General features: G+C 60.4%; 3 protein-coding genes and 1 non-coding gene across 15 annotated transcripts; 3 read left to right on the plus strand and 1 right to left on the minus strand.

Moving 5' to 3' along the window:
- Window positions 1-583: 583 nt before the first annotated feature.
- KLC2 (kinesin light chain 2) lies at window positions 584-10,506 on the plus strand. Of its 12 annotated transcripts, none has more exons than XM_067037608.1 (16): window positions 584-877; window positions 1,731-1,969; window positions 4,333-4,563; window positions 4,697-4,766; window positions 5,424-5,646; window positions 6,296-6,383; window positions 6,476-6,577; window positions 6,675-6,848; window positions 6,953-7,052; window positions 7,687-7,736; window positions 7,844-7,911; window positions 8,352-8,460; window positions 8,561-8,719; window positions 8,800-8,924; window positions 9,143-9,200; window positions 9,533-10,506. In XM_067037608.1, the coding sequence occupies exons 2-16, from the start codon at window positions 1,742-1,744 to the stop codon at window positions 9,614-9,616; spliced, it is 1,869 nt and encodes a 622-aa protein (XP_066893709.1). In that variant the 5' UTR covers window positions 584-877; window positions 1,731-1,741; the 3' UTR covers window positions 9,617-10,506. The 12 variants fall into 12 exon arrangements, with proteins under 12 accessions (XP_066893709.1, XP_066893705.1, XP_066893710.1 ...); XM_067037604.1 differs by having other exon boundaries at window positions 777-877; window positions 9,143-9,206; XM_067037609.1 differs by having other exon boundaries at window positions 779-877; window positions 1,695-1,969.
- Window positions 10,507-11,144: 638 nt separating this feature from the next.
- RAB1B (RAB1B, member RAS oncogene family) lies at window positions 11,145-18,582 on the plus strand. The gene is made up of 6 exons (XM_059068984.2): window positions 11,145-11,323; window positions 12,979-13,051; window positions 13,344-13,439; window positions 13,553-13,648; window positions 16,884-17,015; window positions 17,108-18,582. Exons 1-6 carry the CDS (start codon window positions 11,310-11,312, stop codon window positions 17,300-17,302), a joined length of 606 nt encoding a protein of 201 aa, XP_058924967.1. The 5' UTR covers window positions 11,145-11,309; the 3' UTR covers window positions 17,303-18,582.
- LOC131760733 (small nucleolar RNA SNORA62/SNORA6 family) lies at window positions 15,301-15,451 on the minus strand. Its single transcript, XR_009336830.1, has one exon. It is a non-coding gene; the product is annotated as a small nucleolar RNA SNORA62/SNORA6 family (small nucleolar RNA).
- Window positions 18,583-19,499: 917 nt separating the features above from the next.
- On the plus strand, window positions 19,500-25,450 carry CNIH2 (cornichon family AMPA receptor auxiliary protein 2). Its single transcript, XM_059068999.2, has 6 exons — window positions 19,500-19,641; window positions 23,479-23,547; window positions 23,976-24,023; window positions 24,260-24,372; window positions 24,474-24,617; window positions 24,816-25,450. The coding sequence occupies exons 1-6, from the start codon at window positions 19,561-19,563 to the stop codon at window positions 24,841-24,843; spliced, it is 483 nt and encodes a 160-aa protein (XP_058924982.2). The 5' UTR covers window positions 19,500-19,560; the 3' UTR covers window positions 24,844-25,450.
- Window positions 25,451-25,534: the final 84 nt, after the last annotated feature.

A 25,534-nucleotide genomic window follows, 5' to 3' on the forward strand; every position in this document is an offset into this window, starting at 1 on the left:
CTACAGAGAGAATTAAATGTGTGCTTGAAATGGGCTGGAGGGCTGCTCTGCATAGGGGGTGGGGAATCAGGGAAGGGCTCTGGGAGGAGATGAAGTCATCATCACCTTGTCCTGATCATCCGGCCCACAGAGTCTGTGGTGGTGCTCACCAACAGGGTCACGAGTCTGTTTCGGCCTATGCCCAACTGCCCCTTGCCATCCTTTTCTCCCTCACGGCCGGAAGCCTCCGTCCCTTCCTCCCAGGAAGCAGCCCTAAGATGCCGAGAGTCCCCTACTGGGACAAGGACAGCTCCGAAGGATTTGGGTGGGGCATAACCACTCTCTAGAGACAAATGATCCTGGGGTCAGATCCGTGAGATTGGGATAATAGCAGTGCCCGCTTTATCCGGTCTTTGCAAGCATTAAATGTGTCATCGCACTTAAGGCATCCAAGCGTCCCGCACACAGTAAGCGCTCAGAAAGTGGCAACTACCTCAATAAATGTCAATAAATGTCAACTGTCTCGTTCTGGACCCTGAGGAGGCCGGGCCTTCTCCCTGGGTCCCAGTTTCTTCCACCGCCCTCTCTGGCAGCTGTACAGGGCAAGTGCAGGTGCACATCCTCCCCAGGCTGGGCACATCCTCCCCAGGCTGTCCACACAGCTGCTGCCTCGGGGCGGGTTTCAGCGGAGGAATCCGATGCCGCAGGAGAGTGGGAGGTGGGCGCTATGAACCTAAGCTTCGGGCAAGCCCACGCCCTGCGCCTCAATGACCACGCCCCATCCCCGAAAGCCACGCCCCCGGATCCCTTCCCCTTGCCTGGAGTGGGCCCAGCCGGCTTGCTCCTTTAAGGCAGCCAGCGGGCCGAGAAGTGTTTAGCCCCCTCCGACGCCGCCAAGGTACGGGCTTCACCTTTAAGGCTGCGCAGGGACTGCTGGGAAGGCCGGCGGGATGGAGGCGGTGGGACCTGCTCACGGCTGCTGGTCCGGGTGAAGCGGGGCGGGAGCCGGAGCTGGAGCGGGAGGCGGGCCCGAGCGGGAGACGCAGGTCCACGCGGGCCGATCGGGCCGGGAGAGGGGGGGCTCTGGGTCGGCCTAGGGGAGGGGTCGTCTTGGGCGCGGCCTGTGAGAGGGCCAGGCCAGCCCGCGGGGAGGGGGCGCGGTCCTGGGTGGCCGGGGGCAGGAGCTCGGCCTTTTCAGGGGAGGGGTCCGCAGGATGTCGTGCTGGCCTATGGGGCGCGGCCTGGGGGGAGGGGGGAACGAAGAACCCGAGATCTCAGCTCCTTAGGGGAAGGGTCTCCCCAGGGTCGAGCTGCCCAGGAAGAGGGGCTCTGTGGCTCGGCCAGCCTGTTGGGAAGGGGGCTGCCCGAGGGGGGGCTGGGGCCGGATCTCCCAGAAGGACGGTGACTCCGCACGGGAGTGAACCCCCCCCAAGATACCCGTAGGTCCATCCTCTGGCGCGCCCTGCTCTGGCTAAGGGAGTCTCCAGGGAAGCCCCGAGACTGGGTCGCCTAAGCCGGCCTGAGCCAGTGGTCTGGGCCGAATCCGAGTCCAGCCTCGCCGGTCGCACCGCATTGCGTCTCCCGGACCAAGACGAGCCGGGCGCGCCCCCTGTAGGCCGAGCGCGGGCACGGTGCGGGCTGCTGCCTGGGGGACGGGGCACCCCGGGGACCCTAGGTGTTTACCTAATCCGGGGCGGACGGCGGCGTGGCCCCAGGCCCAGCACCCCCTGCCCGCCCTCTCGCCTTCACAGGCGGCACGGCCATGGCCACGATGGTGCTTCCTCGGGAGGAGAAGCTGAGCCAGGATGAGATCGTGCTGGGCACGAAGGCCGTTATCCAAGGGCTAGAGACCCTGCGCGGGGAGCATCGTGCCCTTCTCGCTCCCCTCGTCGCTCATGAAGCTGGTGAGGCAGAGCCCGGCTCACAGGAGCGCTGTGTCCTCCTGCGCCGCTCCCTGGAGGCCATCGAACTGGGGCTGGGGGAGGCCCAGGTAGGCTGGTCTGGGGTGCTGAGGAGGGAGGTCATGGGAGGGATGGAGCCTTCCAGAGGAATCCTGGCAATGTAGTAACAGAAGCAGAAGGGAAGGAAGAATCTGTCCCCTGGAGCCTCATGGTAGGATCCCAGTAAATATCTGTTGAAGAAATGGATGGGCTCTGGAGACCCCGGCCGTGCCTGGCCCCAGGAGAGCCTGATCATCTGGCTTCTCTGCTAGGTAGCAGACACTGCATGGCCTAAAAAAACAGAGGAAATCCTTAAGGATCCCCCCATTCATTCTTCTATTCATTTGTTAACAGGTAAGTTATCAAGTGCCTACTATGTGCCTGGCAATGTGTTAGGTGCCAGGGCTACAGGTCCAACAAGACAGACGAGATCCCTGCCCTAGTCCGATAGGAAGAGAGTCAGAAATACACATATATTTATTCAATATTATGATAATAATATTTTTTCTTTTCCAAAGAAAAAAACAAGATCTTGTGATAGCCTTAGCTATTGGTCAAGCAAGACTTCTGAGGAAATGACATTTAAATCAAGACCTGAGGGAAGGAATGAACCAGCCTCCAGAGAAAGGAGGAAAGTGAGAGGTTGCATGTACAAAGGTCCTGAAGTGGAAAAGATCTTGTTGTGGAGGGAGAACCGAGAGACCTGTCTAACTGGAGCTTCGTGAGGAAAGAGAGGGACAGAAAAGGCCTGTGGAGAAGGCAGGGACCAGATCATGCTGTGCCTTATTAGTTTGGGTTTTATTCTCAGGAAATCAGGAAGCCTTTGGAGGGTTTAAGCAGTAAAGGGACACAGTCTGGCTTAGGTTTTAAAAACTCTCTCTGGCTGAGGGGTGAGAATGAACGGTTGTGGGTCAGGGTGGAAGGAGGTAGCAGGTGTTAGGAAGCCACTGCTAGAATTCCAATGAGAAATGGTGGGTTGGGCCATGAGGGTAGTAAGAAGGGGGTCAGTCCTAGACATTCTGGTAGTAGGTCCAGTAGGGCCTGGGGATGGACTAAAGGAGACAGAGAGGGGCAGGGAAAGTCCCAGGTTTGTGGTTTGAGGAAATTAAGAGGAGGAGAGAGGCTGGATGGGTCAGGAGTTCTGTTTGGGCCCTCTTAAGTTGGGGCTGCCGGGATGACATGAAGACGGAGCTATCCAGGAGGTGCTGGGGTGTTACAAGGAGTTAGACTCGGGCAGAGAGTCTTGGCCCACTCAGATCTTGGCTGAGACACTGCCTGGCTCTGAATCCTGGGCAGGTGGTATCATCTTGGTTTCCTTGTTTTTAAAATAGGGATCGTGCCATCTGCCGTAAATACTTCCAGGCTGTTTAGGATGTTTAAAAAAAAATAGCTAGTGGTTGTGAAAACACCTGTCACTTAGGCGTTTGCTAATCAACTAGAAAGCACGGGATCCCAGACTGCCTGGCTCTCTGGGAGGGCCTCGTGTCGGGCATTCACTCCTCGGCCGGCTGACTGCCAGGTGCGGAGGTGAACACACCAGGGCCCCCTCCCAGTGTATACAGGCACAGATGGACAACAGGATGGCATGGAGGTGGGGGAGGTGCCGTGCTTTCCGGGGGCCGAGGGCATGAGAGGCTTCGCTGCAGAAATGACCCTGACCATGAAGGACGGAGAAAGGGTAGAGTCTAGGCAAGGGCCCAAGGCGGGAAGAGTCTGGAAGCTCAGGAAAGGAGTCGTGGAGTTTGGGGAGAGGGATGGGGGCTGAGGCTGAGGCCTCTGGGTCCCCTTACCTGCCCCTGTGGTTTTCCAGACACTGGGGGTTTAGGACACACACACCCCCTTCCCTCCCTGGGAGCTGCAGGAGGACAGGGGCTGCCCTGGCCCCTTGACAGAAGTCAGGATGGGGTCTTTCGGTAGCCCTTCAGTCGTCTATCAGGGTCTTTGGGAAAGCGCTAGCCCTGGGCCAGGGGCAGCGGTATAGTGGCTCTGGCTACAGGGCTTGCGTACAGCTCCTAGGAGAGACAGGAAACGAGTGGGCGGCTCGGGGAAAGGGCAGCACCCCAGCTAGCGCTCTTCATGATCTGCACAACCCAACGAGGTGGGGACCGGACCATCGATGTGGAGGACCAGCTGGAGGCCCAGGAAATGGGATGGGCCATTTCAGAGTCTGGCCCAGCCAGCCTGGGAGCCCAGGGCTCCTGACCACAGAAGGACGGACTTAGGAATCCCCAAGCCTCCTGGTTTCAGGTCTCAGGCTATGTTGGTCTCTTTGGGGCCCTGGGGCAAAACTCCCTTGATGAGAGGAGAACTTTGGGGCCCACAGCCCTGCAGCTCCTCCGGGCCTGGCTCTTCTCTGGGGCTCAGGCTGGGGCGCCAGCAGGGCTCTGACCTCCGTTCCGGCTGGCCGCCGCAGGTGATCTTGGCGCTGTCGAGCCACCTGGGGGCTGTAGAGTCGGAGAAGCAGAAGCTGCGAGCTCAGGTTCGGCGCCTGGTGCAGGAAAACCAGTGGCTGCGAGAGGAGCTGGCAGGGACGCAGCAGAAGCTGCAGCGCAGCGAGCAGGCCGTGGCCCAGCTCGAGGAGGAGAAGCAGCACTTGCTGTTCATGAGCCAGATCCGCAAGCTGGACGAGGACACCTCGGCCAGCGTAAGCCCTACCGCGGCCGCTGGGCAGGGGTGGGCAGGGGTGGGGGGCGGCAGGGAGCCGACGCTGCCCCGACCCAGCCCGCCGACCCCCGGGCCGCCTCCCTCCCTGACGCCCATCCCGTCTTCCTCCCCAGGAGGAGAAGGGGGACGTCCCCAAAGACTCTCTGGATGACCTGTTCCCCACTGAGGAGGAGCAGAGCCCAGGTGCGGAGGGGCGGCTGGCTCTGGGGGCGGAAAGGAAGGCTGTGTGAACTCCTGGTCCTTGGGACCCAGAGGTCACAGAAAACAAGGTCTGAGTGGCTGCCGTGTTCTTTCCTGCCTCGTTTCTGATGATAACATCCCAGCATTAGAGCTGAAAGGGCAGGTTTTACATGTTGCTTCTCTCCTCTCCCACGTGCTGTGAGAAGCAGGCATCACAGTTCAGAGCTTTGGAGCGGTCCAGCCTGGGTGCGAGCCCTGCTCTGCGTCCACTTGCTCTGGGACCACTGGTAGAGTTTCTTTCCTCTCTGAGCCTCTGCTGAGGGTTAAAGGAGGACGCACGCACAGTGCTGACCCCCGGGCCCGTACTGGCCTTGCTGATCGTGTGGCCTGTGTATCAGAGTCTCTCTTCTGCACGTGAGGAGGTTGAGGCTCGGGGATTAGGCGACTTGCTCTGGGACACAACAGCTTGAAGTACCGGAGCTGGGACTCTGCCCGCTCTTTTTGTGCGGTGACTAGACCCACTCTACAGATGGGGAAACTGAGAGCTAATGGTGACTTGCCCAGGGCCACGTGTGAGGTTGGTCAAAGGTACGGCTGGCATGTGCCAGCCCAGCTCAGGGGGCACTTGGTACATCTGACCTCCCGCCCTTGGCTTTGCAGCCCCCAGTCCTGCAGGAGGAGATGTGGCTGCCCAGCACGGGGGCTATGAAATCCCGGCGCGGCTCCGCACCCTGCACAATCTGGTGATCCAGTACGCCTCCCAGGGCCGCTATGAGGTGGCCGTGCCACTCTGCAAGCAGGCCCTTGAGGACCTGGAGAAGACATCAGGCCACGACCACCCTGACGTGGCTACCATGCTGAACATCCTGGCGCTGGTCTATCGGTGAGGGCCCCTCCGGCTTCGGTCACGCATGGGAGCATTCTTCCTGAAGGCTCCAGCCCTGGTCACAAATCCTCGGTGCCTGCAGTGGGCCAGGACTCGGGTCCCACCAAGCAGTTGGGTGACAGAGAAAGAAGGATCTTGTCCCTGGAGAGGGCCAAGCCCACAGGGTGCCTGAGCTACAGACATGACTATGCCTCAGTCTAGTGGTGGACAAAGGCTTGGACATAACCAGGGAGGGGACGGCACACGAGGACGCCGGGGGCACACCTCCAAGCACCAAGGCTTGAGGAGGGCTTTTGGTGAAAGTTGAGTTTGCCCAGAGCACAAAAGGGTCGGAGAAGGTCTCCTTGGCAGAAAGGACACCATGAGCAGAGGCCCTGGGGAACAGAGGACAAGGTACACTGGGCAGGGGCAGTGAGGGTGGGATGTGGGGGAGTCCGGCTCGTACCCCAGCACTGCACGCCCGTCCTGCACAAAGCCCCCCACGCCAGAGAGCGGGGGCTGACCACGTCTCCCCACGTTCTGGGTCACACGCCATCGTGCTCAGTCGTTAGGAAGCAGAGGAAGAGTGACCACAGGGGTCTTGGGCCACTAGGAGGAGGGCCTTGGGCTGGAGGATAACCCTCACCATGCTCCCACCTGCCCCCAGGGACCAGAACAAGTACAAGGAGGCTGCCCACCTGCTCAACGATGCCCTGGCCATCCGCGAGAAGACACTGGGCAAGGACCACCCGGCTGTGCGTGAGGCTGGGTGGGAGGTGGGGGCTTCCCCTCCCCCCTGCAGCTCCCAGGTCCTGGGTCCCGGAGCCTCCATTCTCCCACCCCCTAGGTGGCTGCGACACTGAACAACCTGGCAGTCCTGTATGGCAAGCGGGGCAAGTACAAGGAGGCTGAGCCCCTCTGCAAGCGGGCACTGGAGATCCGGGAAAAGGTGGGAGCAGGCAGGGCTGGGCAGGCCAGGTGGGCTGGGCAGACGGGGGAGGTAGGCCGGCCCCGAGCCCAGCCACTGGCTCCCGCTCCTGTCCCAGGTTCTGGGCAAGTTTCATCCAGACGTGGCCAAGCAGCTGAGCAACCTGGCCCTGCTGTGCCAGAACCAGGGCAAAGCCGAGGAGGTGGAATACTACTACCGGCGGGCACTGGAGATCTACGCCACACGCCTTGGGCCTGACGACCCCAACGTGGCCAAGACCAAGAACAACCTGGTGTCCTGGGCTAGAGGGGGCTGGAGGAAGCGGGACGGGGGAGGGAGGAGAGGAAAAGGCTCAACTCCTTGCATCCTGCTCACCCTCCGGCCCCGCCCCTCCAGGCCTCCTGCTACCTGAAACAGGGCAAGTACCAGGATGCAGAGACCCTGTACAAGGAGATCCTCACCCGCGCTCACGAGAAGGAGTTCGGCTCTGTCAGCGGTGAGCATGGCTGCTGTGCGCCCCAGCTCGCAGGCCCGCTCAGCCGTCAGCGTCTAGGACGAATACCTCAGCCGGGCAGGCCTCACGCCTAGGGTCTGGCTGGTCCACAGCCACTTGTGTGCACACGTGAGCACACACACACCCAACTCACACAGCCCCCTGGGAGGTTGTACCCGTGCAATGCCCCCCCTTTGCACACCCGTGCCCTCGGCCCAGAGCCTCTTTCCCTTTCACCACTGGGCAACCCACGCTCACCGTGAGGGCCCAGGCCCAGATGTCTCCCACTCTGGGAAGCCACCTTCTGGTCCTTCACGGTCAGTCACTTCCTGCTCTGGGACCCCTCAGCCCGGCCCGTTGTTCAGGCCTAGCATCGTCTCGCACCGTGGGCCTGAGGTTTGTAAGGGTGTGCTCCCCCCAACCCCCAGTCACGAGCCCCTCAAGCACAGGCACCTCCGTTCCAGAGGAGCGTCAGGCATGTTTTGGGTCTGTTTCTTGTCGATTCATTCATTCAATGAAGCCCAACCCTGGTCCTTCTTGAGTACCCCTGACCTCCCCCCAGACCCCAGTCATGTGTCCAGCCCAACCAGGAGAGGCCCACATGAGAGGCTGGTGACAGCCCCCTCTCTCCCTCCAGGGGACAACAAGCCCATCTGGATGCACGCAGAGGAACGGGAGGAGAGCAAGGTAGCTCTGTGGGGCAGGGCCGGGGCAGATGTCTGCGGAGGGAGGATGAGGCTGGGGGGGTGTAGCGGGGAGGGCCTTCTCCCACCTTCCGCTCATCTCTCCGCCAGGATAAGCGCCGGGACAGCACCCCTTATGGGGAATATGGCAGCTGGTACAAGGCCTGTAAAGTAGACAGGTGAGGACAGTGGGGCGGGACTGCTGGGCTAGCAGAGAGCTGGGAAGCGGCATCCTGGGTGGGGGCCGGGGCCAGGCTCCACACTCCATTACTGCTCAGCCCCAGAACACACACCTCTTCTCTGTCAGCTCATCTTTCAAGGCCCAGGTCACAGGCCACCTGTCCCAAGAAGGCTTTCTGTCCCAGGACAGCCTGATTATCTCACTCCTGGGTTTCCCAGCTTTTAGTCCTGGTGGCAACATCCCACCTAGGGCCCTCAGGTGATTCCCCAAAACAGGGGAATCCAGGCGGACCTAGCACAGGGCCTGACACACAGGAAAGGCTCGATTTTGGTCGGCTGGACGGTTCCTCAGGGCCAGCGTGGGCTGGGTGTCAGGATGGGTGGGCCCTGGCTCCCGGGGAACACAGAGTTGGAGACCGTCCCGCTCTACCGTCCGCAGCCCCACGGTCAACACCACGCTGCGCAGCTTGGGGGCCCTGTACCGGCGCCAGGGCAAGCTAGAAGCCGCGCACACGCTGGAAGACTGCGCCAGCCGCAGCCGCAAGCAGGTAGCGACAGGCGCCATGGGTGTGGGCGGGGACCTGCGTGGCCCTGTGTGTGATCCAGTCAGGGCCCGTTGCTCCGCCTGATGTGCCCGCCCTCCCTCAGGGCCTGGACCCTGCAAGCCAGACCAAGGTGGTGGAGCTGCTGAAAGACGGCAGCAGTGGGCGCGGAGACCGCCGTGGCAGCCGAGACGTGCACGCAGGTGCCGGGGCTCGGTCTGAGGCTGACCTCGAGGAGGCAGGGCCTGCAGCCGAGTGGAGCGGGGTGAGTCTAGGGGCTAGCTAGACTGGGCCAGGAGGCTGTGTAGCCGGCATGGCACAGAGACGAACCCGTCCGCCCCACAGGACGGCAGCGGCTCCTTGCGGCGCAGTGGCTCCTTCGGAAAGCTCCGAGATGCCCTGAGGCGCAGCAGTGAGATGCTGGTGAAGAAGCTGCAGGGTGGTGGCCCCCAGGAGCCCCCAAACCCCAGGTGAGCCGTCCACCCTGGTGAGACTCTCGAGAACCCACCCCACAACCCACCAACCCCAGCTGAACTTCAGACCCTGGGTGAACTCCCTGTCTCTCTCAAGCTCCACCCACCACCAATCTCCCTTCCCATCAGCCTCCCTCCCCTGCCCCAAGCTGACCCCTTCCCCCGTCCTCCACCAGTTCCACCGTGGGCAAATCCTGACCGCCCTTTCCCCTCAGGATGAAGCGGGCCAGTTCCCTCAACTTCCTCAACAAGAGTGTGGAAGAGCCAGTCCAGGTACCGGTGGGTAGTTGTGGGCGCTGGGCAGCTGAGGCCCCGGCCGGCCCCAGGCCTGCATGTCCTGTGTACTTGCCGAGCTTCTCAAGCATGTCTGTTCATCCAGCCACACTTCCTGTCACCGTCCCAGGCCTGGCTTTGGGCTGGACCCTGGGGAGACAAACGAGGGAAACTCAGCTCCTGCCTGCGAGCGGCCAGTGGCAGCACAGTAACTGTGGAGGAGGGTGGGAGTGTCAGGACCCCAGGGACTCTGACTAGTCAGGCCCCTTCGGGTCAGGGAAGCGCGCACTGGCGGCAGCTCGAGGCTGAGCCACCTGCCCCTCTGCCCACAGCCTGGAGGCACAGGCCTCTCTGATAGCCGCACCCTCAGCTCCAGCTCCATGGACCTCTCCCGACGAAGCTCCCTTGTGGGCTAATCCTGAAGGGGCAGCCGGTCGCTAGAGCCTCCAGCCGGCACCATCCCCACCCCAGCCCTGCGCATGGGCCTGCTGCTTGCCCCTCCTGTCTCTCCCAAGGACCCCTGTCTTTTCTGTTCAATCTCAGGGTAACCTCCTCCCTTGTCATCTCAGCCTGAGCCCTGGAGGCTGGGCCTGCCCACTCCAGCTCTACCCCTTATTTATTCCTTCTAGCAGGGCCCCCTCTTCCCCAGGTTCAGGGCCAGCGGAGGGGCTGGCCGGGGTCTCCAAAGGTAGACAGAGGCTCAGTGGCCCCCCCTCCGCAGACCCCAAACCCAAGAACACTAAGCACCTGCCGTCCCTTCAGCACCCTGCCCTGCCCCGGCCGTTGCTTCTGTATATAGAGAAATAAGTTATTGGCCGCACTCCTCCCCTCAGTCCTTGGTACTATCCGGCCTCCCCTCACCCCACCCTTCTCTAGTGGTACCGCCCAGGCCTTAATCACCCCCATTCCGCGCGGTGGTATCTCCCAGGCTCCACATCTCAGGGGCGGTGCCTCCCCAAAAGGTTCCCTGGGCATTCTCGCATTCCTCCCGGCCTCTAAATGGTGCGCCCTGCCCCGTTCCCCAGGACGGAGAGCCCACCCCCTGTCCGTCCTCTCACTGCCGGGCTCTGCCCTGCAGCCCGGTCTTATGCACTGCCCCTCCCGCCCGGCCCGCCCAGGCTCGGCCTGACCCCGCCCTGGGCACCGCCCGTAGAGCCATCCTGCCACGCCTCCTCCCACGCCTGCAGCTTCTTGCTAGGGGCAGTGATGGACCCCTGTGGCAGGAGGGGCTGCCCCAGTTGGGAGGTGAGGCGGTCGCTCTCTATTTTCAAATGTTGCTGTAGAAATAAAGACGGTTTGACTCTGAGCTGGGCTTGTTTTGGGGCGGAGCCCGAGGGCTCCTAACGTCTCTACGTCTCTACATTGGGGTTGGGGACAGGAGAGGCTGCGAGTGTGTGTGTGTGTGTGTGTGTGTGTGTGTGTGTCACGTCTGGTCCCCAGCAGCTGCAACCCAGATAGTCTTCTATCCCGGAGTTGTTCGGGAGCCCCACAGGTTCAGGATGTTTTTCTGACAACCTTCATCTCTGAGATTCCGGAGACCACAGACTTTGATCGAGCTTTGCCCCTTACCAAGCTGTTAGACCTTGAGCGAGTTACCGAGTCTCGATTTTTTTCATCTATAAAATGTGGGTGACAGCTTCCTGGGGTTGCTGCTGGGTTAGGAGCTCCAGGCACACGAAGAACCCTGGATAAATGAACTTTTACTAACGCTGCGGGGAGTGGAAGGATGAATGCCTCTGTCAGACAGACGTGAAACGTGTCAACGCCAGCACTAACTTGAGGATCTAACGCCGGGACGCTATCAGGCTCCCGAGCGCAGTCCTCCAGCCCAGGTACTTCTAGGAAGCGAACTACAAGCTCCAGAAGGCAACGCGCGGCGATGGTGGGGCGTGGGCTAGGATTACGCCTGCGCAGCGGGGGGGTGGGGGGGGTGAGTTGCACAATGTAAGGAGACTACAAGTTCCGAGGAGCCACGCGGCGAGGTCCCAGTCCGGAGTGTTTGCGCCTGCGCGTCGCGGGCGGGGCCTCTGGGGCGGAGCGGCCACCATCTTGGAACGGGAGGCGGAGCAGAGCCGACTGGGAGCGACCGAGCGGGCAGCCGCTGCCGCCATGAACCCCGAATAGTGAGTGCGCCCCGCCCGCGCCGTCTGGCGCAGCCTCGATCCCGAGTACGGGGCTGTACGCTTACCGGGGTTGTCCGGCCCGGGTCAGGACTGCGCGGCGCCCCCACATCCGGGTCCCTCTTCCGCTGACCTCCCCCCCCTCACATCCGGGTTCTGCCCCTCCCCCGGGGGCCCCAGAACCCCGGCTCGACGCCCCGAGTTCTTGCACCCGGGCCCGGAGACTGCGACCCCGAGGGGCACCACTTGGATCCCGAGGCATCGGCACTAGCAGGCCTTGTCGGTCAGGTGACCCCGCAGCCCCGGTCATTCCAGGCCTCAGTTTCCCCACCTGCTGCCTGAGAGTAGCGGTCTGAGTGCTGACGACGGTCCTGGCATTGTGGAGCCCATCCCCAGAGTTTCTCGTCTCGGTCCAGATTCGGATCCTTTAGGTCGGGTCGTACATTCTGCTCTCGAGTCCTCCCGGAATCCGGTTCCTGGGGGCTGACCCGCTGGGTAGCTTTTCCGCAGGTTCTCCCCTCCAGGGCTGCCGCTTTGCCCTTTACCTGGATCAAAGTGCCCTGCCGCCCCCAGAGGCTGGTCCCCTCCCGTCCTCCCCTCACCTTTGCGCAAGCCCCCGGCGCCGCCGTCACACCCCTTCCCTTCGCCGTCACCCTGCCGAAGAAGTTTAGATGAATGTGGCATTTGCTTTCTCCCTTCCAGTGGGATTCTTTGTTCCTCAAACTTTCCTCACTTCTTGGTCACTCCCCCTACGGGTAGGTGGCCCACATCTCTGCCCCGACTTCTCATCGACAGTTTTCCCTTAGTGTCAGTTATCTTCTTCCTCTTTTGCCACTTCCTTTTTCTCCTCCAGATCCTGGCCTCAGATTTCCTTGGGGAAGGGTGAAGCTCTGAGCTGGATTATAAGGGGTAACAGAGAAGGGAACCAACAGGCTTTCACAGAGACTTTGGAGTCTGAACCTGGTTTCCAGTATTAAAGTTAACAGCTGTGTAACTTAGGGCAAGTCTCTTCCCTTCTCTGGCCTCTGGTTTCTTCATTAGCTGGGAATAACCGGCATTGACTTCATTGGACTGTTGTGAGGCTTAAATGAGATAACGCATTTGAAGTATTTAGCACAAGGCCAGGCACAAGTAGGAACTGGATCGTTTTAACTGCTGTTACCATTGCTGCTTGTTGACCATCTCTTTCTGGAGGCTTCATACCGGGCTCTTTACATAGGTATTCAGTTAAGTTCTAGGCTGGGCCCTGGCTTCCACTTCTGGGGCCTCCCCTGCCAAGTCAGGTACGGCACAGGGCAGTGTAGGAGGGTTTCCCTAAATGGCCCCTACTGGACCTGAAACCGTGGAGTCTATCAGGAATCGGTAGGATGCCCAGCTCTGTCACTTAACTGATGTGATCCTTGGCAAGTCACGTCCCTCTTTGTGTTTCCGTTTCCTTCTCTGTAAAGTGGGAATTCAGATGTACCCCTTCGGGCCAGCTGTGTTATGGGGAGTGGTCAGCCCTCCCCATCCCAGGACTTGTGGGAGGATCTTGTGAGTGCTTTAATACTCTAATCCAAGGCACACCTCACAGTGTGGGAGAATGCTAGTTTTGACTCCAGGATGATGGCGGGTGGGCTCCCTGCCTTCCTTCACACCTTCCCATCCTTTCTCTCCAGTGACTACCTATTTAAGCTGCTTTTGATTGGTGACTCCGGCGTGGGCAAGTCCTGCCTGCTCCTGCGATTTGCTGTAAGTAAGAAGCTTCCCATAACATCCATCTGGGGTCCTGGCTGGTGGCCGGAGGGATAGCGGGGCAACCCAGAGAACAGTGGTTGCAAGACCTGGGAGACCAAGGATGAAGTTTCAAGACTTGCCAGCAACATATCTGACTGAACAGGGGCATAGGGCTGGCAAGTTGGGGTGCTGAGAACTGGGGCTCAGCAGTTATGAGCTCAGCTGGGGCAGGACACTGGAGAGAGGTTTTCCAGATGGGCCTCAGACCTGTTCACTCAGGCCATTTCACTGGTCCCTGATCTTTCAGGATGACACATACACAGAGAGCTACATCAGCACCATTGGGGTGGATTTCAAGATCCGAACCATTGAGCTGGATGGCAAAACCATCAAACTTCAGATCGTGAGTGTTGCTCCTCCCAGAATTCCTGCTGCAGAGACATCTCCCTTGGGAGGGGAGGGGCCCTGGGCTCCAAGCCCAGGGCTGACCTGCCCCTCTCTCCTGCTGTCTTGTAGTGGGACACAGCTGGTCAGGAACGGTTCCGGACCATCACTTCCAGCTACTACCGGGGGGCTCACGGCATCATCGTGGTGTACGACGTCACCGACCAGGTACTCCTGGGCTCACCATCCTCCACTTTGCCTCCTCAGCCTCAGGTCTTTGGCTTTTGCTGCTTTTTACTGTTCCCGTCCTCTCTTTCTCATGCTGCCCAGAAAGGAGACTGTTCTCAGACTCATTTCACAAGGAGGGAAATAGCTGCAGACCTGGATCCTCCCCAGGCCCCTCTACAGGGCCTTGGCAGAACCAGGCCTCACCTCCCTGTCAGACTTGCCACCTTATTCTAGACCTCCCAGGCACCTGTGTTTTGTGGGGGGGTTAGTCAGCTGATTGGTTGCTGTGCTGGGCCCGTGGCCTCTTGGGTAAAGACACTGTGGAGAAGCGATTGGAGGGCCTTACACAGGGAAGTGAGGGAGCCCTGCACTCTGGGCCAGTGTGAGCAGAGTTCTGGGAGCCCTGTGTCTGCTGTGGCAGCGTTGGTCTTGTGTCATTGGCATCGGTGGTGAGGTTAACAGCGGGAAACAGTCCTGTCACGCGTTATAGTTCACAGGTCCTGTCACAGCCCTTTGATGTTTGTAACACTCCAAAGAGATGTGTGTTATGGGTCGGGGTGGTAGGACTTTCTTAGGCCTTGCATCTAGTTAAGTGGCAGAGACAGAAGGCCCAGGCCTACTGATTGTACCCGCTTTGGGTTTTTTAAACTTTGTTGCTTCATGGGGCTCAGGCCCTGGGGACATGGAGATAACTTGTATCAGCCCCAGGCCTGGAGGGGTCCCTGCTCTGAGGGGCGGCTGGGCTCTTCAGCTCACCAGGGACTCGTGATGCCTCCTGGACAGCAAGCTGTGGGTGAACTTTGCTCCACTCAGACAGAGGTCACCAAGGACCTCTAACCGCCAAAACTTGTGATTTCATTTCAGTTTTTGCCATGATTGATCTCTCATGGCTTTTAACTCTGTTCTCTTCCCTCTCTTTGAAAAAGTTACTGTCTCAAGCTCTGCCACCTCCTGCTGCAGCAGATTCTCTTTTCAGTGACTTCTTACTGGTCCGTCGTAGCCTGCCCTGCTACAGCCCCAGATTCTGTGCTTCTTGCTTGCCCCAAGCTGCCTCCTGACTCTCCCTGCACAATTCTGGCCACCTTGTGGTTTGGCTTCTTGTTTTGTGAGTTGTACAACTAAAGAGCTATCACTGTGGATCTTCTCCTGTGTACCCAGTGAACTCAATGGTGGCATCCCTCTTTTCCAGATGAGGAAACACACTTAGACTTATGTTGAGTTACCTGCCCATGGCTTCACAGTCAGGAAAGGCAAAGCCCGTGTTTTGAACCCAGGTTTCTTTGCTTCCCAGCACATCCTTTCCTGCCTCTAGACCGCCTTTAGGCCATCTGCAGAGCTCCAGATCATCTGCAGAACTCAGCTTGTCTGGTGCTGGTCTCCCCATCTCTTCTTGAACTGGCTTCTGCATCCTCATCTTTGTAACAAAGTCCCTGTTGGCCTGACCAGAAAACTCTTCCCTCCCCCATCCTGTCAGTCCCTGGGCCCCTCTGTTCTCCCCCATCATCTCTCCCAGATCCGTCCCCTTGTAATAATAGCAGTGATGACGATAATGGCATCTCTTGCTAATTAAGCACTTGTTATGAGACAAGCCTGCATTCATTATCCCATGCTCACAACAGCCCCACCAGGAGGTACTGTTTGTTTTTTTTAACATTTGTAGCAAATATTACTATCAAACTCCACTCATTGGGCCAGAGACCCTTGTGATGTTAGCGAAAAACTTGCCCCTCATGTAGCACACTACCTACACTTGTGAGTTCATCGGCCAGTGGCCTCAGGTACTGTTTTATAGAAGTGAGGAAACTGATGTTCCGAGAAGCCAAGTGACATATCTAGGATCCTACAGTAAGTGGGAGAGGTGGGGCTTAACCCCGGGTGGGCTGACTCTAAATCCTGTGCTCTTCCCTGGCTCAGGGCACGTCTCCTCTTCCCTGGATCATTCCAGCCATCTCCCAGTTGGCCTCCGTCTCCTTGCCGGTCTGACCTGGCCTCTGCACTCCTGCCAGGACTGTCTTCCCAGAGCACAGGCATGCTCCTGCTGTCCCCTTCCTAAGAAAACGTCTGCTGGCTCCTGCTTGTCTAAGATTTGGCCACAGGCTAAGACCCTCCCTGCTTGGGCCTGCTTCCTCTTCCTCTCCTTCTTTGCTCAGGGCCTGTGTCCCAGCAGCTTTTAGCTTTCCCCCTCCCCAAAGACAGCGCGCCCCTCCCATCCCCTCCCGTGACCCTGCGTGTGTCTTCTCCCCCTCTTGCGCCTCTCCCCGCCCCTCCACTGGCACCCACGTGGGGCAGTTCGTCCCTGCAGGTGTAGGTCGGCTGTAATCTCCCCAGGCAGAGATGATCCTGGAGCTCCACCAGCTCCTGCCTTCTGTCCCTGCAGTGCTTGGTCGCCCTGTCTTCCACTGTGTGTGCCCTAGTCTAGTCCTCCATTGTCCCCTGAGTGCTTTAGGGCAGGGCCCAGGCATGATTCCATTATTTGAACCCAGTGCCCAGCACAGGGCCCCACCTGGGACATGGCAGGAGGTGTACGTTTGAACCCAGTGTGATATCACCAGACCTCTGGCTCCTGAGAAGGGAAAGCGGCTCTAGCTCAAGCATATTCCTAAAAGTTCTGTCCTTTGTCGGCGTGCCAGGCGTCGGGGGGTGGGGCGCAGCAGGCTGCCGAGAGAGCCAGGCCAAGCGCGGAGGCTGTCGGTGCCAGAAGTAGGACGAATGTCAGGCCCTGTTCCCAGGATACCTGTCTCCCCCGTAGGCCAGGGTCTCCTCTGTGAGGATCCTCCACCTACCACTGGGCTCCAAGGTTTCAAACCTTAAAGGGATTTTAAGGCCACTCTGGGGACTTTATATTTCTTGCTAACCTGTTATCCTTTGTTTCTGTCTTCCCTCTGGCCTCTCTCCTGATGCCATTTGCTCCCTCCACGCGGTTGGGCCTTTTCTGTCGCTCGGGGAAACACGAGCAGCTGCGGGAAGCAGAGCTGCCTGGCCCTTGGTCTTAAGCTGTTGAGGTGTCGGGGTTGTTGGTAGACAGCCAGGGCCCTGCTGGCTCTTGGGGTCTCAGACAGAGGAGGGCAGGAAGGAGCGCTAAGCCTGGAGGAGCTTCCTCTGGGTCCCTGAGCCCAGGGCGCCTGCCTTTCTCAGGAGCCCAGGACCGCCATCTTCCCCTCAAAACCCCTGTTCTCCAGGCCTGGCATAGGGGTGGGAGGTGGGAGGAAAGTAACTTTTGATCTCGTTCCTCTAGGAATCCTATGCCAACGTGAAGCAGTGGCTACAGGAGATCGACCGCTATGCCAGCGAGAATGTCAATAAGCTCCTGGTGGGCAACAAGAGCGACCTCACCACCAAGAAGGTGGTGGATAACACCACAGCCAAGGTGAGCAGGCCTGGGCCGGGCCGCCCGGGTGGGCTGGGGCCTGCTGCCCCTCACCTCCTCTCCCCTTCTCTATCCTCCTCTCCCCTCATCAGGAGTTTGCAGATTCTCTGGGCATCCCCTTCCTGGAGACAAGTGCCAAGAACGCTACCAATGTCGAGCAGGCGTTCATGACTATGGCTGCTGAGATCAAAAAGCGGATGGGGCCTGGGGCAGCCTCAGGGGGTGAGCGGCCCAACCTCAAGATTGACAGCACCCCCGTGAAGCAGGCTGGTGGCGGCTGTTGCTAGGAGGGGCTCGTGGGGTGGGACCGGAGGTGGCACCTTCTCCAGATGATGCCCCTGGAGGGGGCAGGAGGTACTTCCCTCTCCCGGGGCATTTGAATCTGTGGCTTTGGGGTGTCCTGGGCTCCCCATCTCCCTCTGGCCTGTCTGCCTGCCGCCCTGAGCCCCGGTTCTGTCAGGGCCCCCAAGGGAGGACACCCAGGACCTTTGGCTGGGGTGAGGGTGCAGGCTTGCTCTGCTGCTGCCTCTGGGTGACTTTAAAAGATACCCCACCACACACCTTTGGGATGAGGGCTCTCCTCTGTCTGTCTCCCTCCCCCTGCCCCCCGTGTATGCTGCAGTGGGTTTCTCTCCTTACTCTTCTTCCTCCCCTCCCCTGCGCACCCCCCCTTCCCCAGGAGCCGAGGGCCTCCCTGGCCTCTACTGCCCCTGGCTGCAGTCAGCACCTGGGGCCAGGAATGGGACCAGGGGATCCAGGGCCCTGGAATGCAGGGCCCTGGGCTGGACCTCAGGACGGGCATGGGGCCACAGGGGCCCAGCAGCCCACTTTCCTCTCCTCCCTGCCTCCCCCCCACCGACACGCACACTCACAGCTCGAGCCGTCCAGCTGCGGTGGGGTCTGAGCACATCTAGGGCAGGTGGGTGGGCAGCCGCGCTGGGCCTGTGTCTTGAGCCCAGAGGGAGCCTGCTCCTGCCCCCCTGCCCTGCCAGAGCCAGGCCCGTGTGCTGCCTGCCCACCGTGCCCCTTTGTCCCCAAGGCAGGCGGAGGCGGAAGGCCCACTGTGCCAGAGGCTGGGCACCAGCCTTAACCCTCACTCTGCCAGCACCTCCTCCCTTTCCCTGAGGCAGCACATCTGGCTTATTCTCCCCCTTCCGTCCCTTGGAGCCTATGAGGGCGGATCCTCATCCCCTGTCGCTACTTCTCTGGGAATGTGGGTGCAACCCAGGGTGGGGGGGGCCTCTCCACTTAACTCCCTCCCACCCAGGATGCTAGCCCCCTGCCTCTGACACAGCTTCTTCCTGCAGAAAAACAAACCTTTGATCTCTACCTGAGAAGCCATGTCCCTTGTGCTGTCTCTTGCCTGTCCCACCTGTGCCCTCCCCTCCAGCTTGTATTTAAGTCCCTGGGCTGCCCCTTGGGGTGCCCTCCCAACTCCCAGGTTCCCCTCTGGTGTCATGTCAGGCATTTTGCAAGGAAAAGCCACTTGGGGAAAGACGGAAAGGACAAAAAATAAATAAATAAATTTCCACTGGCCCTCGGGTGAGCCGAGGGTTTTTGCAAGGAAGTTGTGGTGGCTGAGTGTGGTCTGTGGTGGGAGCTGCCTTTGGGTGGTGGGGAAGGAACTGGAGCCCTGGGCTTGGTGGGCTGCGCGGGGGTACTGGCTTGGACTGTGTGTCCTAGGGTTGCTGTTGAAAGGCCTTGACCCATTTCCTGAAGCCAGGAGAGCTGCCTGCTTGTGCTTCTATGGTCTGTCCCCACGGGCCCAGCACGGTTCAGGCCGGCCGGGAGGGCGGCTGGTGGCCGTCAGTGAGCACCTGGTGAGCCGCCGCCGGCAGCACCCACACAGCCGGGTCCGGGATGGGGAGTTGGGCCGCAGACCTTGTGCCCCGCTGTCTGGTCCGCGTCCCCTTCAGCCCCCTGGCTCAGCACCCCCTCCCGGCTTTTTCTGGGTTCAAGCCAGGTGTCTCTGACCCCTCGGACGGTGACAAGTGCTCTGCACTTAAGACCTCGGTCCGACCTCCGTGGCCCGCGAATGAGGGCAGAGGTGCGGGCACCCGTCCGAGTGGACCGAGTGTGGCAGTGGTGGGCTCGTTGTGTGACGGGGTGGGGGGGGTTATGCCAGGGATGTGCGTCCATGCTTACGTGTCCCTGAGGTTGGGGCGGGGGTGGCGCCCGGGCCGCGCTGGCGGAGGGGCGCACAGAGACCCAGCCCCGCCCCCCCGAGGCTGCTCGCACGGCGGCCCCGCCCCCGGCTCCGCCCCGCCGGCTTCGCGGGCTGGAGAGCGAGGGAGCCGCGGGCGAGGGATCGCAGGATGAGCGATTGGGGCCCGGGCAGCCGGCAGCGGACGCGCCCCCCGAGCCCACCGGCCCGCGCCCCACGGCCCCGCGGCCCCGATCCCGGCCGCGCCGCCCGCGTCCCCCGAGCCCGCGCCCGAGCCCTGCGGGCCATGCCCGGCCGGCCCTAAGCGCGGGCCGGGGGGGCGTCCCCTTGCGCCCGGGCCCCGCGCTGGCGCCCCCCGGGCCGCCGCCCGGCGCGGGGGCCATGGCGTTCACCTTCGCCGCGTTCTGCTACATGCTCACCCTGGTGCTGTGCGCCTCTCTCATCTTCTTTGTCATCTGGCACGTAAGGCCGGGCTGGGGCTGGGGCTGGGGCTGGGGCTGGGGCTGGGGTTGGAGTCGGGGCAGAGGGCTCTGGGAGCAGGAGGGGGACGGACGGATGGTCTTAGGGCCCGGAGAAACTTGGAGCCTCCTCTCCGCTATCCCTATCAGTCGGCTACTGTTCGCCCCATAAACACCCCTCATCATCGCCTTCCTTCCCGGTGGGGCCCGCCCTTTCTCCGCCGCCCCCGACTGTCTGTGGGTATGTCAGTCGGTCTCTGACCCCCCTCCCCTGCCCCATGGCAGCCTTGGGGTGTGGGGCGGAATTCTGGGATTCTTGTTCCGTTCCCTCCTATTTCCCCACCCCCCAACCCCCGCCATCTAGTCGCCCCCGTTTGTCCGTCGGGCAGTTTGTCTGTCTACTCTCCCCACCCCCTTTGTGGGTTTTTCCAGCCAGAGTGATGGAGCCAGTTGCTATGGCAACTGCATCTGTTTACAGGACCCACAGATCGCAGAGCCCATTAACCCTTTCCATTCCCGCCCCCCACCCCCACTCCCTGACCCAGCAGTGATTGGCTCTAAGCAGCCCGAGAGACCTAACCCCGACCACCAGCTCACCTTGGGTTTCCCTACCCCCTCCTGTTCGGGCTTCCCCCCACTAGGTTTCCTCCCCACTTTCCAGCTTTCCTCCTCTTCCTGCCCCCACTTTCCTCTTTGTCTCCTGTTTCCTTTGGACTGTCTCTCTCTCCAGCCTTGCCTCACACCTGGTTCTTCAAAACGTCCATTTCTCATCCCTTATCCTGATTGCCTCCCTTTAGAGAGGGGTCCCTCTCCCTCACTCTCTAGGGCCTTCTCAGTGGTCCCCTGCCTGTCTCCCTTCTACTCACTACAGAACTATCAATCAGCCTCCAGCTTATTTTTTGGGACCCTTGCCCCCCACCCCCTTTACTGCCCTCTCTTCTCCTATGTCCCCTGAGGTTTCAGCCACCACCCTATCCCCTCCACACGGCCTGTGCATCTTGGCCCTGGCCCGCTCAGCTCAGCATCCTCTGCTTGTACGTCCAGCACACACCTCCCTGATCATCACGTTATCCCCCACCAGTCTCTCTGTACCCGCTTCCTTCCTCTTCCTCCCCATTGCCTCACCTGCTTCTCTCTTGGTCTTCCCACTTCATCACTCCTTTCTTTTCCTGGGACCTGCTGCCTGCCTGCTCCGTGGTCCTCCCTGGCCCTTGATCAGTCTCTCCCTTCATCATCCCCTGCTGTCCCCTTGCTGTCTGTCTCTTTTACATCAGGATTCCATGGGCTCTGACTGCGCCCCTTCTGTGTGAGGAGTGAGCCCCCATAGACACCTTCAGACACACACATCCCACCTGCAGCCCTCTCTCTCTTTGGGTCTCTCAGTTGCTTTTTCTTTTCTCTGCCCCCTTCTCTGTTTCTCTTTCCCTTCCTCCATCTCCCCTAGGTCCATCTTGGTCTCTCTGAGCCTCCTATCTCATCCCAGGGCCTTGGACAATCCTGTGGGGTGGTGGCAGGAAGGCTGGAGTCCTGAGGACTGGAAGGAATTGAGAGTCACGGGCTGGGCACACAGAGCCAACCAGCTCCTGGGAGGAAGGCTCCTGGAATTCAAGAAGCCCCTTTTTGGGCCCCTCCCCACCCAGAGGCCTCCAACAGCCTCTGTGGGGGTCCCTGTCCTCAGGGGATGCTCAGAGCAGACCTCCATCCAACACACCTGTGTCGATGCTCCTGAGAACCAGGCTCTGGGCGGCTTTGGGAGAGACAAGGATGAGTAAGACTCAGGCTTCGCCCTTCTGGGGCTTCCAGGCTGGGAGAGAGGGCCCAAGTGCTCTCAATAATACTCATTGAGCGCCGACTACGTGTCAGGCACTGTGTTCGCTCAGCTGTTTAGCTGGGTGATCATAGCAAGTTTCTTGTCCTGAGTCTGTTTCCTCATCGGTAAAGTGGGCTTGTTGTATATACAGCAGAGTGTATATAAGCCCGGAGCAAGCTTGCCAGGAGATGTGCGGGTGGGGAAAGGAGGTGTGGTCCTCAATCCAAATTGGTAAGAACTAGAACCTTCCAGGGCAGGACCCCAGATCTCACCACAGACCCTGAGCCTAGGCCCCACTGGTCGCTAGGCAACCCTGGTGGGGAGTGACGCGTGTCTGCTGTCACCGTGGGGGATTGTTTGTTCCAGGGGGCTGAGTCAGCTCCAGGCAGCCTGGGGGGTGGGAGGTGCAACACTCGCTGCCTGCTGGTGGTGCTAGCTCTGGGGCAGACAGACGGCACCCTTCCGCTCCCTGCTGGACCCTGTTGCTGTGCCTGACAGGCAGGTGGCTGCCCAGAGTCAATGGGGAGTTGGTGAGGCTGCTCCAGATGGCCCCAGCTCCCTCCAGGAAGCCTGTGTTCTCTCCCTTCGAGCCTTAAGGGGTCCGGGATGCTTGGGGGTGGTGGGCCCGCTGCCTCATCCTAGGGCTGGTGCTCAGGGGCGGGGACTCCAGAAGGCTCCTCTGCCAGCCTTCCACCCACGCCAGGTCCCCCCAGGTCTGTCCCGTCATCCTCTCAAACACCCGCTCCCCCCCAAGAGTTTCCCATCCCAGTGGGGACAGTGCCGTCCACCAGATGCCCCAACACCCAAAGTCACCTTGGGCCCCTTTGCCTCCACTTCACTGCCATTCAGGCCCTGTGGGTTCTGGCTTCTAAACAGCTCTGGAATCCATCCCCACCATTCCATCCCCACCGTCCCTCTCTTCACTCAGATCACCACACCTCCCCCACCAAGCCCCAGCCGCAACACTCCAATAGTCCCCTGACTGGTCTGGCCTGAGTGTAGTAAAGTGGTTAACATTTTAACTCTGGAATCGAACGGGTCTAGAAACCTGGCTTGCCGCTAACTAGCTACGTGGCCTTGGACAAGTCATTTAACCTATCTCAGTTTCCTCATCTGCAAAACGGAAGTGATAATACCAGCACCTACGTCATCAGGTTGTTGCAAGCATCAAATGAGTTAATAAACATAAAGTCTGTTGGCATGGAGGAAGCATCATGTATGTCTCGGCTGGGACCGTTAGCCAGTTTGTACTTCCTGCTCGGTCAGTCCTAAAACATCAACCTAACCAGCGCGCTTTGCTGCTTTATACCCCTCGAGGGCTCCCCTTTACTTCTGTGTTGAAGTCCAAACATCCGGTCTGGCCTCACAAGGCACCCACGTCTGGCGCTGCTGACCTCTCCAGCCCATCTTTCACCATTCCCGTCTTTCTTCCCGCTCGCCTCACGCTTTCACTTTAGCCATACAGAACCTGCAGCTTCCTGAATGTTCCTTGTTCTTTCAACTCTCTGCCTTTGTACCTGCTGTTCCTGCTGTTCAGACTGCCTTTCCCGCATTTGTTCACCAGGCAAACGCCTACTCAAGAGTCCAGCCTGAACTCCCCATCCCCACCCCACGCTGGATCAGGCACCCACCCCAGGTTCTTCCTGCACTCCACAGCCCTGATCACCCTGGATGTGGTTCACAGTTTTTCTCCCAAGTCTGGGGTTCCTCCCGGGCAGGGGCTGTGTCCCAGGCTTCTGGGACCCCAGTGTTCAGCACAGGGCCCAGCGGAGAAGACACTATCTCTTGGGATGTTTTGGATGGAGGGGTAGTGGACATGTCCTGAACTGGGCATCAGCACACTAGAGTTCCAGTCCAAATTGTTGTGTGGCCTTGGGCCAGGCCCCACCCCTCTCTGGGCCTCAGTTTCTCCACCTTTGCAGCACATCCCATCTGGTCCGATCCCCATGTGTGAATCTTATGCCACAGAAGAATGCGTGGGGGGCCATAAGCTGCTGCCCCAACCCTGACGGGCACACGCCCCTCCCCCAGATCATAGCCTTTGACGAGCTGCGGACCGACTTCAAGAACCCCATCGACCAGGGGAACCCAGCGCGGGCAGTAAGTGATACATGTGCTGTGCCGAGGTGTGTCCGTCCGTCTGTCTTGCCATATGTCGCGGGTGGAGGACGACGGGGGGGGACAGGAAGACAGAGGTAGAGGGGACGGTGGCCGTGCCCCTTCCTCTGCCTTGTCCCCGCCCCCAGCGAACACCTGGCTCGGGCTCAGGGCTCGGGTTCCTCCTGGCGGGGCAGCCGTTGCCAGGCTCTGGGCCGTTGCCATGGATACGCGGGTGAAGATCCCTCCATGGTGACGGTCGCTATGGGGACGGCGCGGCTGCTTTCCTGCCGCGCCGCCGGAAACGCCGCAGAGCCTGCTCTGGCGCCCCCTGGCGGCCACGTGCAGGGAGTGGGGGGCGTGGGAGGCTGGCGGGGCGCCCCCAGTGCCCGCTCCTTCACCTCCACCATTGCGGTCTTCTCTCCCTACAGCGCGAGCGTTTAAAAAACATCGAACGCATCTGCTGCCTCCTGAGGAAGGTCAGTGTCAGGGCTAGGGGCAGGAGGCTCCTAGCCGAGCTCAGCGCCACTGTAACCCAGAGCCGGGCCTTCCCCCTCTGCGGCCTGTTTGATCTGCTCTGCCACGTGGGAGGGAGTGGGAGGCTAGAAGCCTTTTCAGTCCCCAGAGGTGATGGTGGGTGGGCCCCTCCCAAGTGCCCTTGAAGCTTGGATCTGTCCTAGCACCTGGCCGCTGACCTCTCACCCTCACTCCCCAGCTGGTGGTCCCAGAATACTCCATCCATGGCCTCTTCTGTCTGATGTTTCTGTGTGCAGCAGAGTGGGTGACCCTGGGCCTCAACATCCCCCTCCTCTTCTACCACCTCTGGAGGTGAGGGTAGCAGCTGCCTTCGGGAGGGTGAGATGGGAGAGCGGGGCAGGATGTGGGTGGGAGCCTTGAGGGTGGGCACTCAAGCCCCTCCCTCCCCCCAGGTACTTCCACCGTCCTGCGGATGGCTCTGAGGTCATGTATGATGCGGTCTCCATCATGAATGCTGACATCCTCAACTACTGCCAGAAGGAGTCCTGGTGCAAACTCGCCTTCTACCTGCTCTCCTTCTTCTATTACCTGTACAGGTGAGGTCCTGCCCATGGCGGTCAGAAGTCAGGGAAGGGATGCTCCAGGCACCATCCCTCCAATCCCAGGAATGGCTAGGCCCCAAGTTCCTGCCTGCCCTTTGCCCTTGATGACTGAGGGCAACCTGGGGCGCGACAGGGTGGGTGGCCAGTAGTGGGCATGCTCGCAACTTGGCTCACTGCCTTGTCTTCCCACAGTATGGTTTATACGTTGGTGAGTTTCTAAGGGGGAAGCCGGCCAGGGAGTGAGCCCAGAATGGACCGGACGCCTGTGCACCCCCAGCCCTGCCCCTGGGCCGCAGAGGCCTCAGCCCCGGGGAGGGAGGGGGCACTGGTGCCCCCAGCCTCCTCTCCCCCACCCCAAACTGCTGCTGCGGGGACTTCCCGCCTTCAGAGCCTCCTCCCCTTGGACTAGGGCTGGGCAGAGCTCTAAATAGGGGTAGGAGCTCCTCTGCCAGCCTGTGGGCATGGCAGTCAGTCCTGGAAGGGGCGGGACCTCGGCCTTGTCCACTTCAGAGGGCATTTAGGCCCTGCCACAGGGCAGGGCTTGACCCTGGAAGTTCTAGGCCGCCCCCCCACCCCCCCACCCTGGGGCTCCCCCTGCAGGTGGGGCAGTACCCACACCGGGAATGAGCAGGCTCAGCAGGGGGGCAGCCCCACCCCTAGTCTGCCCTCCCCCATCCCCCAGGCTTTCTCTCCAGACCCCTCCCTGTCCCCCCTTGCCCCAACCCCAGCCACCCTGTCTCTTGGACCTATTTTCTATGTTGCCTGGAGGAGTCCGGCACCCCCTCCCCGGCCATTTGTGACAAAATATGAATAAACTACTGCAAACACGTGGGCCCCAGTTCTGCTCCTAAAAGGCTGAAAGAGGAGATGGGGGGAAAGGGACTGCATAGGGGGCAGTCCTGAGCTAAATC

The sequence above is a fragment of the Kogia breviceps genome, chromosome 7, assembly GCF_026419965.1.
Source record: "Kogia breviceps isolate mKogBre1 chromosome 7, mKogBre1 haplotype 1, whole genome shotgun sequence".
In the NCBI taxonomy this organism is placed as follows: Eukaryota; Metazoa; Chordata; class Mammalia; order Artiodactyla; family Physeteridae; genus Kogia; species Kogia breviceps.

Coding starts and splice junctions, on each gene's coding strand:
- KLC2 (XM_067037604.1), top strand. CDS start 1,742: ATGGCCACGATGGTGCTTCCTCGGGAGGAGAAGCTGAGCCAGGATGAG. Junction 7,737..7,843: donor AGGAACGGGAGGAGAGCAAG/GTAGCTCTGTGG, acceptor TCTCTCCGCCAG/GATAAGCGCCGGGACAGCAC. Junction 8,720..8,799: donor CTGCAGCCGAGTGGAGCGGG/GTGAGTCTAGGG, acceptor TCCGCCCCACAG/GACGGCAGCGGCTCCTTGCG.
- RAB1B (XM_059068984.2), top strand. Junction 13,649..16,883: donor TGTACGACGTCACCGACCAG/GTACTCCTGGGC, acceptor TCGTTCCTCTAG/GAATCCTATGCCAACGTGAA. Junction 17,016..17,107: donor TGGATAACACCACAGCCAAG/GTGAGCAGGCCT, acceptor TCCCCTCATCAG/GAGTTTGCAGATTCTCTGGG.
- CNIH2 (XM_059068999.2), top strand. CDS start 19,561: ATGGCGTTCACCTTCGCCGCGTTCTGCTACATGCTCACCCTGGTGCTG. Junction 23,548..23,975: donor AGGGGAACCCAGCGCGGGCA/GTAAGTGATACA, acceptor CTCTCCCTACAG/CGCGAGCGTTTAAAAAACAT. Junction 24,024..24,259: donor TCTGCTGCCTCCTGAGGAAG/GTCAGTGTCAGG, acceptor CTCACTCCCCAG/CTGGTGGTCCCAGAATACTC.